This window comes from Xenopus tropicalis, chromosome 4 (assembly GCF_000004195.4).
Source record: "Xenopus tropicalis strain Nigerian chromosome 4, UCB_Xtro_10.0, whole genome shotgun sequence".
Lineage (NCBI taxonomy): Eukaryota > Metazoa > Chordata > Amphibia > Anura > Pipidae > Xenopus > Xenopus tropicalis.
In genome coordinates this window covers 136,856,853-136,874,649 of record NC_030680.2, presented here as the reverse complement: position 1 = coordinate 136,874,649, position 17,797 = coordinate 136,856,853, and the positions used below count along the sequence as shown (strand labels likewise).

General features: G+C 42.9%; 1 protein-coding gene across 1 annotated transcript in view; it reads left to right on the top strand.

The window, feature by feature from the left end:
• Positions 1-17,797, top strand: part of qars1 (glutaminyl-tRNA synthetase 1) — a 61,680-nt gene that overhangs the window by 1,905 nt on the left and 41,978 nt on the right. Inside the window, exons 2-6 of the mRNA XM_004914097.3 lie at positions 7,975-8,122; positions 8,650-8,759; positions 11,238-11,313; positions 14,791-14,855; positions 15,964-16,017. Coding sequence (XP_004914154.1) covers positions 7,975-8,122; positions 8,650-8,759; positions 11,238-11,313; positions 14,791-14,855; positions 15,964-16,017 — 453 coding nt within the window. The remainder of the gene's footprint in view (positions 1-7,974; positions 8,123-8,649; positions 8,760-11,237; positions 11,314-14,790; positions 14,856-15,963; positions 16,018-17,797) is intronic.

Sequence of the window (17,797 nt, the reverse complement as noted above, 5' to 3'; positions counted from 1 at the left end):
ACCCCTTTAAAACAGAGTCCAGCCTGCCCATTTCTCCACCCTGTGACATCATTTCCTGGCCCCAAACCAAAGGCTGTTATTGCCGTCAAAAAAGTAGTCAGCCGTCTTCATCTGCCACTGCATTCACTTGCTTTTAACCAAAGTGTTGAGCTGCTAAAGGGCAGAATCTGGTGGCCAAGTTGCCCTTGTGTGGCTTAAAGTAGGTGACAAAGGTGCAGCAGCGGGTACTCAGCAGTGATATGTAATGAGCGGGAGTTCAACCATCTCCCTAATTGGTTGTGACTTATGGAACACCTGCATACAAAGAAGACCCCTACATATTTTGCCACTGCGATTGTAGTGCTCAGAAAGGAGGACCACAAAACTGTCTATTTTAAATACTTTATTCTGATAAAAATGAACAGCACCTCAAGCACATTTGCTCATAGTTCTGTATAGGGTGCGTCCCTTTTCTCCCCCACCCTGTCCATTTTGAGGTAGACTTTGACATTACTTTGTACAGGTATGGGACCTGTTGTACAGAATGCTCAGGACCTGGGTCTTTCTATTATTTAGTCTATAAAAAAATAATTTAAAGGAAAGGCTAATAAAGAGTTAATCTCAAGCTGCAGGCATACCTTCAGTTCTCTCAATAGTGCCCTTAAGTCTCCCTATATTCCTTCTGTTCAGATGATCAGAAGCCTCATAGGAAAAAAAACGCTGAGCTCTCTAAAGAAAACTCCCATAATGCCTCCCTCCTGCACCGAGACCGGTGTACATGCACAGTTAGTAAGTCTATGAGGAAGCTTCCTGCTGATTGGTTTAGATCACACATTCCTAAGGGAGGGGGGGAGGGAGGAGAGAGCTGTGCAGACTCTGGCACAGGAAAACAAAGAGACAAGAAATCCTGTTTCTTTTGACAGGATTTGACAGTGCTTATGGCTGTATTTACATAGACCTTTCTGATAAAGCTTACTTAGTTTTTACCTTTCCTTCTCCTTTAAATGCTAAATAAACCTAACTGGATTGTTTTGTCCCCAATAGGGATTGCTTATATCTTAGTTGGGATCAAGTACAGGTACTGTTTTATTATTACAGAGAAAAGGGAATCATTTAACCATGAAATAAACCCAATAGGACTGTTCTGCCCCCAATAAGGGGTAATTATATCTTAGTTGGGATCAAGTACAGGTACTGTTTTATTATTACAGAGAAAAGGGAATCATTTAACCATTAAATAAACCCAATAGGGCTGTTCTGCCCCAATAAGGGGTAATTATATCTTAGTTGGGATCAAGTACAGGTACTGTTTTATTATTACAGAGAAAAGGGAATCATTTAACCATTAAATAAACCCAATAGGGCTGTTCTGCCCCCAATAAGGGGTAATTATATCTTAGTTGGGATCAAGTACAGGTACTGTTTTATTATTACAGAGAAAAGGGAATCATTTAACCATGAAATAAACCCAATAGGACTGTTCTGCCCCCAATAAGGGGTAATTATATCTTAGTTGGGATCAAGTACAAGGTACTGTTTTATTATTGATGAGAATTACAGTGGCTTGCAAAAGTATTCGGCCCCCTTGAACTTTTCCACATTTTGTCACATTACAGCCACAAACATGAATCAATTTTATTGGAATTCTACGTGAAAGACCAATACAAAGTGGTGTACACGTGAGAAGTGGAACGAAAATCATACATGATTCCAAACATTTTTTACAAATAAATAACTGCAAAGTGGGGTGTGCGTAATTATTCAGCCCCCTGAATCAATACTTTGTAGAACCACCTTTTGCTGCAATTACAGCTGCCAGTCTTTTAGGGTCTGTCTCTACCAGCTTTGCCCATCTAGAGACTGAAATCCTTGCCTATTCTTCTTTGCAAAACAGCTCCAGCTCAGTCAGATTAGATGGACAGCGTTTGTGAACAGCAGTTTTCAGATCTTGCCACAGATTCTTGATTGGATTTAGATCTGGACTGTGACTGGGCCATTCTAACACATGGATATGTTTTGTTTTAAACCATTCCATTGTTGCCCTGGCTTTATGTTTAGGGTCGTTGTCCTGCTGGAAGGTGAACCTCCGCCCCAGTCTCAAGTCTTTTGCAGACTCCAAGAGGTTTTCTTCCAAGATTGCCCTGTATTTGGCTCCATCCATCTTCCCATCAACTCTGACCAGCTTCCCTGTCCCTGCTGAAGAGAAGCACCCCCAGAGCATGATGCTGCCCCCCCATATGTGACAGTGGGGATGGTGGGTTCAGAGTGATGTGCAGTGTTATTTTTCCGCCACACATAGCGTTTTGCATTTTGGCCATTTTGGTCTCATCTGACCAGAGCACCTTCTTCCACATGTTTGCCGTGTCCCCCACATGGCTTGTGGCCAACTGCAAACGGGACTTCTTATGGTTTTCTGTTAACAATGGCTTTCTTCTTGCCACTCTTCCATAAAGGCCAACTTTGTGCAGTGCACGACTAATAGTTGTCCTATGGACAGATTCCCCCACCTGAGCTGTAGATCTCTGCAGCTTCCCCAGAGTCACCATGGGCCTCTTGGCTGCATTTCTGATCAGCGCTCTCCTTGTTCGGCCTGTGAGTTTAGGTGGACGGCCTTGTCTTGGTAGGTTTACAGTTGTGCCATACTCCTTCCATTTCTGAATGATCGGTGGAACAGTGCTCCGTGGGATGTTCAAGGCTTTGGAAATCTTTTTGTAGCCTAAGCCTGCTTTAAATTTCTCAATAACTTTATCCCTGACCTATCTGGTGTGTTCTTTGGACTTCATGGTGTTGTTGCTCCCAATATTCTCTTAGACAACCTCTGAGGCTGTCACAGAGCAGCTGTATTTGTACTGACATTAGATTACACACAGGGGCACTCTATTTAGTCATTAGCACTCATCAGGCAATGTCTATGGGCAACTGACTGCACTCAGACCAAAGGGGGCTGAATAATTACGCACACCCCACTTTGCAGTTATTTATTTGTAAAAAATGTTTGGAATCATGTATGATTTTCGTTCCACTTCTCACGTGTACCCCACTTTGTATTGGTCTTTCACGTGGAATTCCAATAAAATTGATTCATGTTTGTGGCTATAATGTGACAAAATGTGGAAAAGTTGAAGGGGGCCGAATACTTTTGCAAGCCACTGTATTTGCTCACAATGGGGGTCTATGGGAGATAGATGGCCCTCCCCTAACTTGGAGCTTTCTGGATAGTAGGTGCCATACCTGTATTTGCTTTGGCTTGCATATGGAAAAGATAACACTATCAATCCTCCCTTCTTTTTTTTGCAGTAGGTTGTTTGAAGCATTCAGGCCCCTCATTTGAATAATGACTACTTTACACAGCGATAACAGAAACTTGTTCTGAGGGCACCGTGCCAAGGAAGCACTGCCTATAAAAATACCACCTACAGTATTGTGCAAATTCCGGGTACTGTTTGATCCGTAACCTCTCCTGACCCACTCCCTATTCCCTGCACAGATAATAGCTCCCTGGTACAGTTTAAATCTCTGTTTTATGACGGCGCTAGCAGCATCCTGTAATGATCAATATTTATGCCACGAGCAGGCTGGTCAAACGAGGACTCCGAGAGGGGCCCTGCCAGTTTATTATATATTTCTGCGTTGAGCTATAGATCTGTATAAAGGCTTTCCGTTTTCACTCAGACCGACGGCCACAGGTCGTAATGGCTCCGTATAAATATTTTAATTACATTAGAGGAGCGCATTGCTGCCAGGGTGCTTGGTAGTCTCTGCAAGTTTCCAATGGCAAATAGAGAGAAGCACCTTTTTTTTTTTTTTTTTTTCTTTTTGTAGAACAGGTTTTGATTATGGAAATCTGTTTAATGTACGCCCTTGACTACGTGCAGAATCTACTATTGTGTCATTCGTAGGCGGAAGTTTTTTCATAATACCGGTATGGAACTTTCTGACCCCCTTTGCTACTAGGTTGTTTGTGTTTTTATTAACATAACAATATCAGTTGTGTTTCACAGGGCTGAAGGACCTATGGGTACACATGCATGTCTAGTTTATGGGGGCAAATATACAGGTATGGTATCCCTGATCCGGAAACCCATTATCCAGAAAGCTCCAAATTACGGAATGCCTGTCTCCCATAGACTCCATTTTAATCAAATAATTCAGTTATTTAAGAATGATTTCCTTTTTCTCTGTAATATTAAAACAGTATCTTGTACTTGATCCCAACTAAGATATAATTACCCCTTATTGGGGGCAGAACAGCCCTATTGGGTTTATTTAATGGTTAAATGATTCCCTTTTCTCTGTAATAATAAAACAGTACCTGTACTTGATCCCAACTAAGATATAATTACCCCTTATTGGGGGCAGAACAGTCCTATTGGGTTTATTTAATGGTTAAATGATTCCCTTTTCTCTGTAATAATAAAACAGTACCTGTACTTGATCCCAACTAAGATATAATTACCCCTTATTGGGGGAAGAACAGCCCTATTGGGTTTATTTAATGGTTAAATGATTCCCTTTTCTCTGTAATAATAAAACAGTACCTGTACTTGATCCCAACTAAGATATAATTACCCCTTATTGGGGGCAGAACAGCCCTATTGGGTTTATTTAATGGTTAAATGATTCCCTTTTCTCTGTAATAATAAAACAGTACCTGTACTTGATCATAATGCTTTTTAAACCTCTCATTGCTATATTATTGTATTAGCTTTCTCATTTCAGTGTAAAACTACTTGGCTATTACACTTATTTTTCCTGTACTATCCCCTATTTAACTGCCTGAGGGCGCCGCCATGTTTGTGCTGCAAAAGTCGGTTGGTGTTTAAAGCAAGACTTTTTTCTGTCAAATATCTACAGCAGGTCGCAAAATTGACCTCTTACAGCAAAGAGTTAGAGGCAGTGGTTTCTCAGAGCAGCGTGCAGGACATTGTTCTGGGCTGTGTCCGGCATGAAAGTATGCCGGTGCGGGGGAGACGACGCAGGTCGCACAGGCAAACAGCATGATTAATAGACAGCAAACTCACAGTTCAGATGTGAAGAGGAACAGATCACTTGTTTAGACTGCCTAGAAGTAAAGGTGCCCATACACTATAAGATCCGCTCGCTTGGCGATGTCGCCAAGCGAGCGGATCTTCACCTGATATCCCCACTTACGGGTGGGCGATATGGGGTAGCAAGGGACTTAAAAAAAAAAATAATCCGATCGTTTGGCCCTGGGGCCAAACGATCGGATTACATTTGAGCTTATGGGGCAGTCGCATAACTGCTAGAAATCCATATGAGAGTTGGTGAACAAAAAGTAAAATAATTAAAAGAAAAACACAAAAAATGACACACCAATTGCAAACTGTGTCAGAATATCGCTCTCTACATTTTACTTAACTCAAAAGTAAATAACTCCTTTAAGGTGGCCATCATAGGCCAACATTACAGATTATATTGGCTATTCAGAACTGGACATTTGCCCATGTATAAGGCTAAAAAGGTCAGAGTGTATGTCCAGCTTTAGGCTGATGGCAAATGATGCCTGAAACGCCCCACCATGTCTTTGTCTTTAATGGGAAACCCCCAGTACTGGCGGCCCTGGTCCCATAAATGTGCATTAGAGCATTTTCAGAACAGACTCTAGTAGTAGTGTCAGGTGGTTCCCACTGAAGTCAGTCAGAGGCAGTTGGGGCAGTATAGTGCTCTCAGCTGAGATATACTGGCAGAGAATATGCCCCTATGTGCCATAACCATAAGTCTTGTTGGCCCACAACAAATTAGGATTTACTCTCTGTTTCTCTATATTCTCTGCTTAATGTTGAAGTGCTCTACCCGTTTAATCATTTTGGAACAGGTGCCTAGCAGTTTTAAGAACCCAACCAGCCATGGGTCTAAATGCACAAGTAGTCCAAGAATCTGCTGCATACTGTAGAACTTGTTGTATTGCCTCATAGTGACTTTATTGGCTTAATGCAAGTAGACATCAGAAAGGCAACGTTTCTGGCCTCACTGGGCCCATATTGCCATACTTCTTACCTCTCTAAATGAGCCATTCTCTATAGACTGCTGCGGTAGACCATATGACAGCTTTACCTACTGTTTTATTGGTCTGTGTGATGGGCCATTTCTACGGTTGCACTAGAGTTGATCTGCCAGGTTCTGTTTGTGCCCAAATTCAGTGGACCTTGCAGTCAGTGCTGTTGCCCAGTGCCATGGTACATGCTGTTTATTAGGAATAACTCAAGCTCAAGATGTATTCTTGCCAGATGATATCGCATCTTCAGCTGTGGCAAGAGGAAACTTTGGGCTCCATGTAGGGAGTACAACTTTAAATGGAGCTGGGGAGGGGTTTGTTTTGCTGTGGCTCAGAGTATTTCCCTGATGGATAAACTGGAAACTGTCTTACTGTCCGGGAGTTATTCTTCTGTCGTCAGTCAGGGCTTAATTTAGGGCTTCTTGTTGCAAGGCCATTGGCCTCACCCGGCTGGTTAATTCAATCACCAACACCTAGCCAGAGATTTACAGTGACGTCAGTAGCAAATGGCAAACTATTCATAACTTGTCATGAGAGTGGAGCTCTGGTTACACGCTCAAGTCATCCTTCCCATGTTAACCCACAGCAGGCCCCTTGGGAAATCCTGAGAGGCCAATAAATATTAAGGCAAGGGAAGCCCCTAAATCATTTCCATAGCATTATCATTGATAGCTGGCTTAGCCCTGAAAGCATTTGGCTAGCTGCATATGGTCATTGCATCTAGTTCCTTTTGGCAATATAAAATATGTTGCAGACTTTCAGTCTTCCAGATGCTGCACTACAGCTCCCAGTCCTCACAAAGCCAAAGGGTGTTTGGAGGGATTCTGGGAGTTGTAGTGCAGCAACAACATTATTCTGATGATGCTGAATTTATGCTACAAAGAATAATTTTTGGAGTGTTTATACATTACCCTCCCCCTATACTCCCCCCCCCCTGTCACTGCAGTCACAAGATTCCATATTTGTTCTGTTCCCAATCTATTTAAGGCTCCTATCAATAGAGCTGAGTCTAGGGAATGCTCACGGGACTGACTTAACCTTCTGATAACTGGCGGAGGGGGGCGGGGCAGATCTGCATTATGTTTATAAGGTTATTTAAGCCCCCAGTTAATACCTCCTTTATCTGATTGTTATTTTTGTGCACGTGTGAATGCTCATTTCTATTCTTTATTTGTAAGGTCGACGTGTGTGTGGGGGGGGGGTGGGACAGGGAGAGGTGAGATAATTAATGGGGGGGGGAGGGGGCTAAATCACTAATCGGTGGTTTGGGATGGGGGTGGTTGGTGAAATCGCTGATGAGGATGGGGGAGGTAGAAGAGATTTGAAATTGTCAGCACAAGTGTCAAAAGGGCAATTTGGTCAGATTAGTGGCCTAATGCGAGCGGTGAGCTGGCCGGGGATGCGCTTATACAGGGTGTGCGATTGTGGCGATATGTTGTCCTTTAAATAAAGCTTACGTGCATCTCCCAGTGCTACGCTAACCTGTTCTTACCCTGCTTCCACCTTGCCAGCTTCTGTTGTGATATATCACCTCCGAAGAGTAAGCAGCACCTTCCAAACAGGATTATGCATGCCTGTGGGCTCTCTCATCCAATTATAGCTACACACACTCACATATATATATAAATATATATATAAATTTACAGTTATAGCTAAATTAGACGTGCTAAGGATCCCAAGTACTATTTGTAGGTACTATGTGACCCATTTTTGTACCGTAGGAAAATCATTGCATCTTTCATTCAGATTATGGGTGCTGTGGAAGGATCAGACTGCCGCCATTAGACTAATGAAAGGAATATTCTTATAACTGAAGTGGGAAGCCATTTCAACCAATGTCTCTTACCACTAGGACAGGTGCCCCCCCCATCCCACAGGATTTTTTTATGGCTGCAGACCTACCGAGGGCTCCATAGTTATGTTTGTGTGACTGTTCTTGTAATTTTGCAGCAATTAATACACTCTCTGTTCTTTTCCAGGCCCAGAAAACATTGGGTCCATCTGTTGACAAGGTGACAGGAACTCTTCTGTACAATGTGGCTACTCGCCTTAAGGATACAAAGCGTTTGGGCTTTCTGGTTGAATACATAGCCAGCAAGAAGATTACTACAGATCTGCAGTTAAATGGTGTGTGCTTATAGGGGTTTAATACATTTCATGGCCCACCATATAATGCTCCAGCTTGCATAAGAAGAAAGCACTAAAGGCCGATGTCTATTCCATGTTCACACAACTTACTGCTAACTGCAGGGTTTTCTTTATTAATTCCTTTACTGTCCTGTGTCTCTTTTTTTCACCATCGGCTACTATGTTAAGGCCAATAAAAGCCGCTGACAGTCTGTGTGGGGGTCCCATAGATGGGCCTGCCTGGGTGATATCTAGCAGGTTTAAAAATCCCATTGGGTGAGAAGTACATTGGCTTGTTGGTGCATTACACTGTTGCCATCCTGTATGCCATCAGTGTGATCCATTATGGCCCTCTTTAGGGTGGGCATATCGGGAAAAGATCCACTTGTTTGGCAACCTTGCCGAATGAGCATATCTTTCTGTGTGTGGCCAGCTTTAGTTACGACTCTTGCAGTAAATTCAGTATATAAAATAATCATTTTTAGACTTATGTTCTCCTTTAACTTGTGTTTTTGTGCCTTTTACAGCTGCCCTGGACTATGTCAAAGCTCACCCATTGGATCCCATTAACACCAGTCATTTTGAGAAGGAGTGTGGTGTGGGGGTGACTGTTACGCCAGAGCAGATAGAAGAAGCTGTGAGTATTGTAAAGCACTGCAAAACAATGAATAATATTAATATACCTAAATGCTTAAGATTTTGGGCCAAAAATTCATACTTAAGCATTGCCAGCCTGAAGTCCACTCAGCATAGCTGCACACAGGCTGACATTGAGCCTGCCAGTGGAGTTACATGAAGGTGTGGGTAGGAGTGCGTCCGCTTTTCTCTGCCTGAGTACAAAAGGCATGTGGAGAAAAGCAGATCATGCCAGTTGAATAGTTTTTATTCATGAAGGCTCATAAATTGGCTCAGTATTGAAGATTGAAGATCAACCACTTCAAAACTATAGGGGTGCTGTTCATATTGCATCTCTGCTTAGCAGATGCCTTTTATTAGAATAACTCTTGCAATGGCAGCAGTTTGCAGCATTGCTGTAAATGCAAATCTGCTGAGATGGAGTGTGCACATAATAATCAGTAGCTCTCTCCTGTCCGTTTTAGGTGAAAATAGCCAACCTGCTCATAAATAGCTTGTTTTCTCTGTAAGGCAAGAATGGAATGCATATTTTAGCATCCTGGAACATTTTTATTGTAGGAGATGGAGAAGGTGAATGGCTTTTATTGTAAGTCTTACTTCTACAGAAAGGAAGATCTGTCACAATTTATTCCTCCGTACACAAGACGGAAGGTATTGAAATGGGTCTCAGGAAAGCATGGATGGTCCACGGCTCGGAGCGGTGCTCAGCCTCTGCATCACATAACAGCAATAACTATATAGGAGCTATAAAAACCCATTATGGGAAGCACGGTTGTAAAAGTGAATGCTTTTATACAAAACGATATAATCGCTCTTGTGAGTCAAAGCTTTTAGTGCTTATACAGCGGAACAGCACCACATGATCATTATACAGCCCTGCCGCCATTGCAAGGGAAAGTCTTTCTGTTAGGGTCAGGAAACCTCTGGCCTTGCTGATGTTGCTGAATTACAGCATGCCCCCCAACACCCTTTAGCAGCCTGGTTTACTGTGAGATACTTTCAATATTCTATACCTGCTAACTTAACGGAAACCATGTCTGGACTAAAAGGCCCTGGAATTTTAAGCAAAGCAAGACCCAAACAGGCCTTCACAGGCCCATTGACTGTCTATGGCATCTTACAGCAGCTTAATCTGCAGATTGCCAATCCAGGCTTTACTGTTCCCTAGTATATCTGAAGCCTTTTTTGTTTTTCCCATCTTTGTACTGGCCCTTTAAGGAACCACAACAGCTTCCAAATTCCCTGCAGAATTGTGCTTAGCTCAGGGAATTACAGATCCTTACACAAGAGATCAGATTTATGTTATCTTTCTGCAGTGTACGAGAAAACCCGAGGAGTCAACCCTGCCATGGAGAGTTTGATTTATAGCCCATTTAGCCAGGCAAAGCATCCACCTTCATGACAGCTTGGACCACAAGATGACGTCCCTATATTGCTTCTTGATAGGGGATTATAATACAATAGGAGAGCTATGGAGGGGATCAGGAAGGATGTGGCAAGACTGGTCAGGCAAGCTAAAACTGCAGATTGATACAGTTTTACCTTAATTAATGCTTGAGAAGGAAAAACATAAGAAATGTACTTAAACCTATGTCTCTCAAAAGTGTCAGACTGGGTCTCTTAGCATCCAACAGATACCCTGAGCCCACTGTCACAACATTTAAATATCAATAGGTTTTTATATAGGCCCATGGTTATGGGAATTCTCCTACACTGGGGCCCACTGGGGAGGTTTTGTTGTACTCTGGTAGGCTAATCTGTCCCTTCTTCTCTGCTTTCTCATCAATCCAATACAAAGGCAAAACTCAAATAGGCTTAAGGCACATGTAAAGTATTCTGTCAGTGGTTTTCAGCCAATGGAGAAGCACCTGAACACAAGCATGCAACCTGCCACTTGCTTTGTAGGGGGTTTCCATTAAAGGAAATTACAGACTATTACAGAAATTACAGGCTAAAAACCACAGGTGGAGAGTGTGGTACCTGTGCCATAAGGTTACACTTTGTACTGGTGTGTGTCGGTATCAGCAGCTGCAATCTCAAAACCCCAGACTGATTAAATAAAATAGCAGCTAAGATGCACCAGTGCTTTTGCCTGTAGGAACCAATCAGCAATTGGTTTTGATTAGATCCATATTAGCCTCTGTGTTTGTATATATCCGCTTCATTGTCTTTAATGACAAGGTCAGTCTGTGCTCTTAACTGTTTATTTAGGGGTGCAGCTACAACCTTGCCTGAAGCCTTACTTTGGGCACGGAACTGCCTAGAATGCCCAGTGCATGCCATGTCAGGGTTCTGCTGAGTCTGTACTGTCGCTGCAGCACAGAAGTGTGTGTTCTAACTCTCCACTTGGGCAGTTGCTAGTCTAATAGTGCTTTGATTGCTAAATTCTACTCATTTATGGGATTATTTTAGTTCTAGTACTTGTAATAATTCTTTTATTTATACAAATGTATTTATATATCTGTCTCTCCCCTCCCAGGTGGAAGCTGTGATTCAGAAATTCAAAGCACCGTTGCAGGCAGAACGCTATCGCTTTAACATGGGCTTGTTAATGGGTGAGACACACAGCACTGTACATTGTAGTTCAGCAATAGATGAACTGCAAAATTAAAGGTGGTTTTTGCTCTTGCTTTGTTTTTGAAAGAGGCTTTTACACCCACTTCTACTATAGGCACCATCTCTCCCTACTATACCTGCTATCCCACAGCCCCAGTCCCTTCCCAGAGGCTATTATCCCCCCACTGCTACTATAGGCACCATCTCTCCCTACTATACCTGCTATCCCACAGCCCCAGTCCCTTCTCAGAGGCTATTATCCCCCCCACTGCTACTACAGGTACCATCTCTCCCTACTATACCTGCTATCCCACAGCCCCTGTCCCTTCTCAGTGGCTATTATCCCCCCACTGCTACTATAGGCACCATCTCTCCTTTCTATACCTGCTATCCCACAGCCCTAGTCCCTTCTCAGAGGCTATTATCCCCCCACTGCTACTATAGGCACCATCTCTCCCTACTATACCTGCTATCCCACAGCCATAGTCCCTTTCCAGAGGCTATTATCCCCCCACTGCTACTATAGGCACCATCTCTCCCTACTATACCTGCTATCCCACAGCCATAGTCCCTTTCCAGAGGCTATTATCCCCCCACTGCTACTATAGGCACCATCTCTCCCTACTATACCTGCTATCCCACAGCCATAGTCCCTTTCCAGAGGCTATTATCACCACTTCTGCTGTAGGCAGTATGTTTTTGTTGCCCAAGGAACTCCTCTACTCTAAATTTTGTATAAAGAAAAAAAGTTTTTTAAAGTAGTACCTAAAGTCTCTAATAGAGAGCTATTGAAATGAATTTCCAAACCTGTACATAACATTCTAAAGACACTGATTTATTACTTAGTTAAGCCTGGGTTTAATCCTCCCTTTTGCATTAGTGATGTATTTAGAAAGCCAGAAGGTCACTTAACCAATACAGGGTTGAATATTGCTTTCTGTCTTAAGATAATGAATGGGCTTGCTCAATTTTCTGGCAAGCTGATAACATTTTCAGTTTTTGGCTGGAAAGAGTCGGAATAGTTAAGCTCAAAATAAAAATAAAGACCAGTTGAAATGTTGATCCATTGATGACATATTAAGTCTGTTTACTGGTAAACGTCCCCTTCAAGCTCAACTCACTATTTTTATTGCTTTTACTTTAAAAAGCCAGTAACATTAAACAATTAAAATAAAGTTGAAAGGTAACTCTGCCCTACATCATAAACAAAAAAAAATACAATTTTGTGAATTAAAGCATTTGGAAAGCTAATAAAAATTTAAAATGATAAAGGAAGGCCAATTAAAAATATCTTATTAGGTTCGTCAGTAGCATAGTAAATTTCATTTCAGTGTCAACGCACAGTACTGACAGGTGAGGATTCTGTAGGCACAGTACAGTGGTTTGCCTTTTTGGGGGTGGTTGGGTGTGGCATAACTAAATCTGATTAGCACTGCTGTTGGCTCTCACCAGAACAGTAATTGTATGTTTTCATGGAATTTAGTTGCCCTTAAAAGCTATTGCTTTCATTTGTCATGTGGATCTAATGATTCAACCGTAATTCAACCATGACATTTATTACATTGTCGCACCCTCCACTCAAATTTCTATTTAAAATTTTGCTCCTATGGCTCACGTACAGTTTCCTTCTCTTGTGCTCAGTTCTCTCTCCCCCACCCCTTCCCTCTTTATTAATTAAAAATCAACATGTTCACCTTAAGCATTCTCGCACATAGACCCTATACAATATTCACATATACATAATCCTATGTCATCTCGGTAGTGCAACCCTCTGCTTGTGTTCATCCTTTACACGTGACTCTCACTTTTTAAGCTTTTTCTTTCACTGCTTCGGGCCCCACATTTTGGGAACCACTGCTTTGGACACAACAGCTCCCAGTGTCCAGATACTGTTTTTAACCTGTACTATGATATCATGAAGAGGGTTCCTTGGTGTTTCAAGGGCCTAAGGCAGCCTAACAGGCTGTATTCTTTTGTAAATTAAGACCTCCAACTTTTCTTAAAAATTGTTTTTAGTATGATGTAGAGAGTGATATTCTAACAGAGTTTGCAATTGGGGTTCATTTTTTTTTCATTATTTCAAGTTTTTTTATTAATTCACTTTTTCTCTCCAGTTGTTTCAGCAGCTATCTGGTTGCTAGGGTCCTAATTGCTTTAGCAACCAGGGAGTGGTTTGAATTAGACTGGTATATGAATAGTAGAGGACCTGAATTGAAAAATAATCACAGGCGACTAACTTGTGGTTTTTTTTACTCTTAAGGAGAAGAAGGTTAAATCAGTGAGGGTGTCAAATGTTAGGCACCCCTAGGTGATTTGAATCACTTACTTGATACCCTGGGCCAGTGTTTCTATTGGCAGAAAACTACACTGGCCCAGGGTACTTCTGAGTGAGCTCCACAGAGTGATCATCTTTTCTGTTCAGACTTCACGTTACTACGAGAAAAAATTGGGTGCGGCACTTGCTCAGAAGTACCCCAGGCCGGTGCCGTTTCCTGCTAATAGAAGCACTTGCCTGGGCTACCGGGTAAGTAATTATAAGTGCCTAACGTTTGACACTCCCCAGTGATTTAACAATTCCTTCTCCTTTTAATAGCATGAAATTGCCCTTACAGTCGATCTGTTTGTTTTTAGGGTACCAAGGTCACTGACCCCCAACAACAAGATAGCAAATCCCTTTCACCTCATATTCTATAGTACCCTAGAGCGAGTAGATGAGCCAACATAGACTGGTGCCAGTGTTGGTGCTGAGACAAAGTGGTGCAAGGTCCTAATAAAGTGTGCATTCTCCAAATAAAAGGGCTACTGTTGCCCGGATAGTGTTCCATTGCACCTGAATACAATGTGTAATATTGTCTATAGAAGTGCAGCAGTTTGGAGAAAAAAATGACCTTATTCCTGAAAGGGGGGAGTTTATTTCCTGTTACTCATGTGACGGTATTTACTTCCTCTCTGGCAAAAAACCCCCCCATATAATTGAACCCAAAAGCTTTGAGCATATGGTCGGGCTTCCCCCTTAGTGTTAAAACTAAGGTTACAAATACGAAAACAAGGGTATATTAGTCATTCAGGCAGTCGGTACAAGAACATCTAGGGCAGCAAATCAGTATCTAGAAGAGGAAATCGGCATTGCTTTTAAATACTTTCTATAACTGGTCACCCCAGGACCTCCTCTAGGCCCCCTAGGTGGGCTGTATGGTAACCATTACTTAATAGCTTTTCTACTGCCAGACATTTGGGAACCTTTGCACCACATTCTAAAGCATGCATACAACTGAATATGACAATTTATTTGCCATAATAGCGGGTATTTTTTGGATGTTACAAAAAAAAAAGTTGAATATGCAAATTAAGTTTCAGATTTGAGAAAGGGGGGGAGGGGAATTTCCCCCTTCTCTGTTTTTCACTGCTTCTGTAGGAAATGCAAATATTTCCTTCCTCCTGATTGTTTTCTTATATTGTGTGTGTCCATTTTGTAGGGGAAGCCAGGAACCAACTGAAATGGGCAGATGGGAAGATTATCAAGAATGAGGTGGATATGCAGGTAAGTGATACTGTATCCACTCTATAGGGCAATGACACACGGAGTTACTTAAGCTGGCCATACACGGGTGGCGATATCGGGGAGGCATGTAGGCGAATTCGATCGTTTGGCCCTGGGGCAGTCGGTTAGGGGACCGCATCAACGAACCCATGCAGTCCCCGATCCGACTGGATTTTCTAACCTGGCCGATCGATATCTGCCCAATTTCAGGCAAGATATCGGTCGGCCAGGCCCCTCGTTTCTGCCCCTACACGGGCTGATAAGCTGCCGACTCGGTCCAAGGGACCGATATCGGCAGCTCCTATCGGCCCGTGTATGGGGGCCTTTAGTAGCAGATACTAGTCACGGCTACTAAACACCATATTATACCCTGCCATAGACACACATAGAGACAATTATTAGTAAATTATCAGCGTTGTCTTATTTCTGTAGCTGCTACTAGTAGCTCTGTGTGTCTTCACCCTTATAACTGGTTCTAATTGTGTTTCAGCGGAGACAATTGTCCATGGCAGGGTATTTTCTGGTGTTTTTTAGCTGCAACAATTAACTGGCTACAAGTAGCGCTGTGTGTCATAGCCCAAGAGAGGGCAAGCTCTCCCCTTAATGTGGGCCTATATTTTACCCTCATTTATGGCTCTTGCCCAATAGTGAGGGCAAACTTGCAACTGTTCGCTAGAACCTCTTGGGTGGCCTGGGATATGAATCTTATGGTCCTCAAGTCAGTCACCCTGACCCTGTTAGTGTGGTGACAAGTCAGGCAATTTATTTGCTTAAAAAAAAAGGGCACCGTGTCAGCAACTTATTAGTCCCTGTATGGGGCCCATCATCAGGCCTTTCTGTGGAGCACATCTGGCCAGTGCCATAATAACTACCAGGGGAGCAGCGCCCCCACAGTAGGGCCAACCAAAGTCACCATTTTTCTGCCCCTGCTGGAGTCACCCTGCAAGCCTGCCAAGGTGTTGGCGGGGGGTTGTGGTCCAGTAGGTGGGCCTAAGGCTAACAATGCGCAAACAAGTGTATGTGGCTGTGTATGGCCAGCCTAACTTTGTTGCTCAGTATATCATGTCTAATGATCTGACCTGTAACCTCTGACCTTTTGCTTACGCAGGTTTTGCACTTACTTGGCCCAAAGACCGAAGCCGATCTAGAAAAGAAACCAAAGGTATTTGCTGCACAACTATTCTGACTGTGAATGAAACCCACTGCTGACCTCTGCGCAAGGTCACACTGATGCACTTTAGTCTGCAGCGATGCTGCTGAATCTGCTGATCTAGTCCTGGTGCATTCCTGCTGGGAGACGTCCAGTCTGCCCATTTTTCCATTCGGTGTTCTGTGACAGCGAGCGCTCTCTGGGCTCCGACACAGACAAAACCTCGCCATTTGTCAAATGCAGGTTGTAATCTCTGCCCTTTGTTTTCTATAATACTCAGGGATTTCATGCCTTCACAGGTCTAAGTGTGCTTTAGTCCCCAGACTTTGTTTTTAAGCGTATGGAAACTCAACGGTAACATTCTGCCTGATAAATGAAAATGTCATTTTCCGACTTACTTTTATTAACATTTCCAGTTGTTTTTTTAAAGATATTTGTGACTATAATCACTATTGAAAGCTGTTTCTGTCTGTTTCGTTCTGCACTGCTGCTTCTGTCTCTTGAAACAATGTAGCATAAGTCAGACTTGCATGCTTCTTCACCGACCTGTTAATCTGACGGCTTCTGCTACATTGTTTTACAATCAGAACCACTATGGCAGAGAATACAGAGGGACAGACTGATAAGTGCTTTCAATAGCAGTGACTTTTGCAAATAACTTAAAGGCCACTGAGAATTTCGAATGAATGTATATTGGAAAATTGAGCAACATTTTTTTAGGGGCTTGTAAACCCCAAAACAACTGGTTATAAGAAGGCAGGGGCCAAAGGGGATTAAGACCTTTGAAATCCATATTGTGAGTGGGGAAACCTGCACAGAGCAAGAATCTGCTCATGTGCCACCTGAAAGCTTCTCTTGCCCAGCAGTGAGGCAGGGGTCCCTGATGGTTGTAGATGGTGCCGGGAGAATCGGGCAGGCTTTGGGCAGGTTAGGAGTGTGGTCAAACAGTTGTGGGGGAGGGGAGGTGGTGCTCACCATTTCTCTATGTGAGCGGCTGTGGAACAGGGGCACGGGCAGGAGAGCGGGTGTAGGGAGGGTTGGGTAGGTGCACACCGGGCCCCTCCGGGGTTATTTTTGCAGGGGGCCCGGCGCATTGTTACACCACTGGCTTTGACCCTGCCGTGGGCTAGCCTTGGTTCTTGCTAGGTTGATAGACAATCAGTGCACAGATAATCGCACTGCATAATAACCTCTACTAACAAAACAGTCACAACAAAGGGTAAGAGGAGAGTGATGTTAGGTGGTAATCTAATTATCTGCCGTGCAAGGACCAAACATAGAGTAGCTTCAATTTCCCCATTAGCCTCAAGATTACACAAAAGCTAGGTTCAGCACAAGCCCTATTCATTGTACTTATGGAGGTATACTGTCCCTTTAATGTTATACTGGTAGAAAGACACACATGATTTTGTGTAAGATAAATCTAGAAAATCCTGTGCTCCCTCTTTATTCCACCATCGTTTTATATTTTATTAAACTCATAAATCTGCTGGGACAATGGATAAACTCTACTTTGTTTGGGGAGCATTTCTATAACTCCCCTTGCTAGGGTAATACTTTCTCTTTGAATCACTTGCTGCCACCAGAATCTCACATTCTTCGTTCCCTCTGTAATGTAACCTTTCTCATTTCGGGGGACTACAGTGCCACCTAGTGTTAGTGCTGCATGTTCCTTTGGTGGTTATGTTTTCTAATTGAAATGTACTCTGTATTCTATTGATAATCTTCCTTTAAGGATTTAGGCTTGTTGACTGGTAATTTGGAATTAACCACGACTAGTCCCTGTAGATCA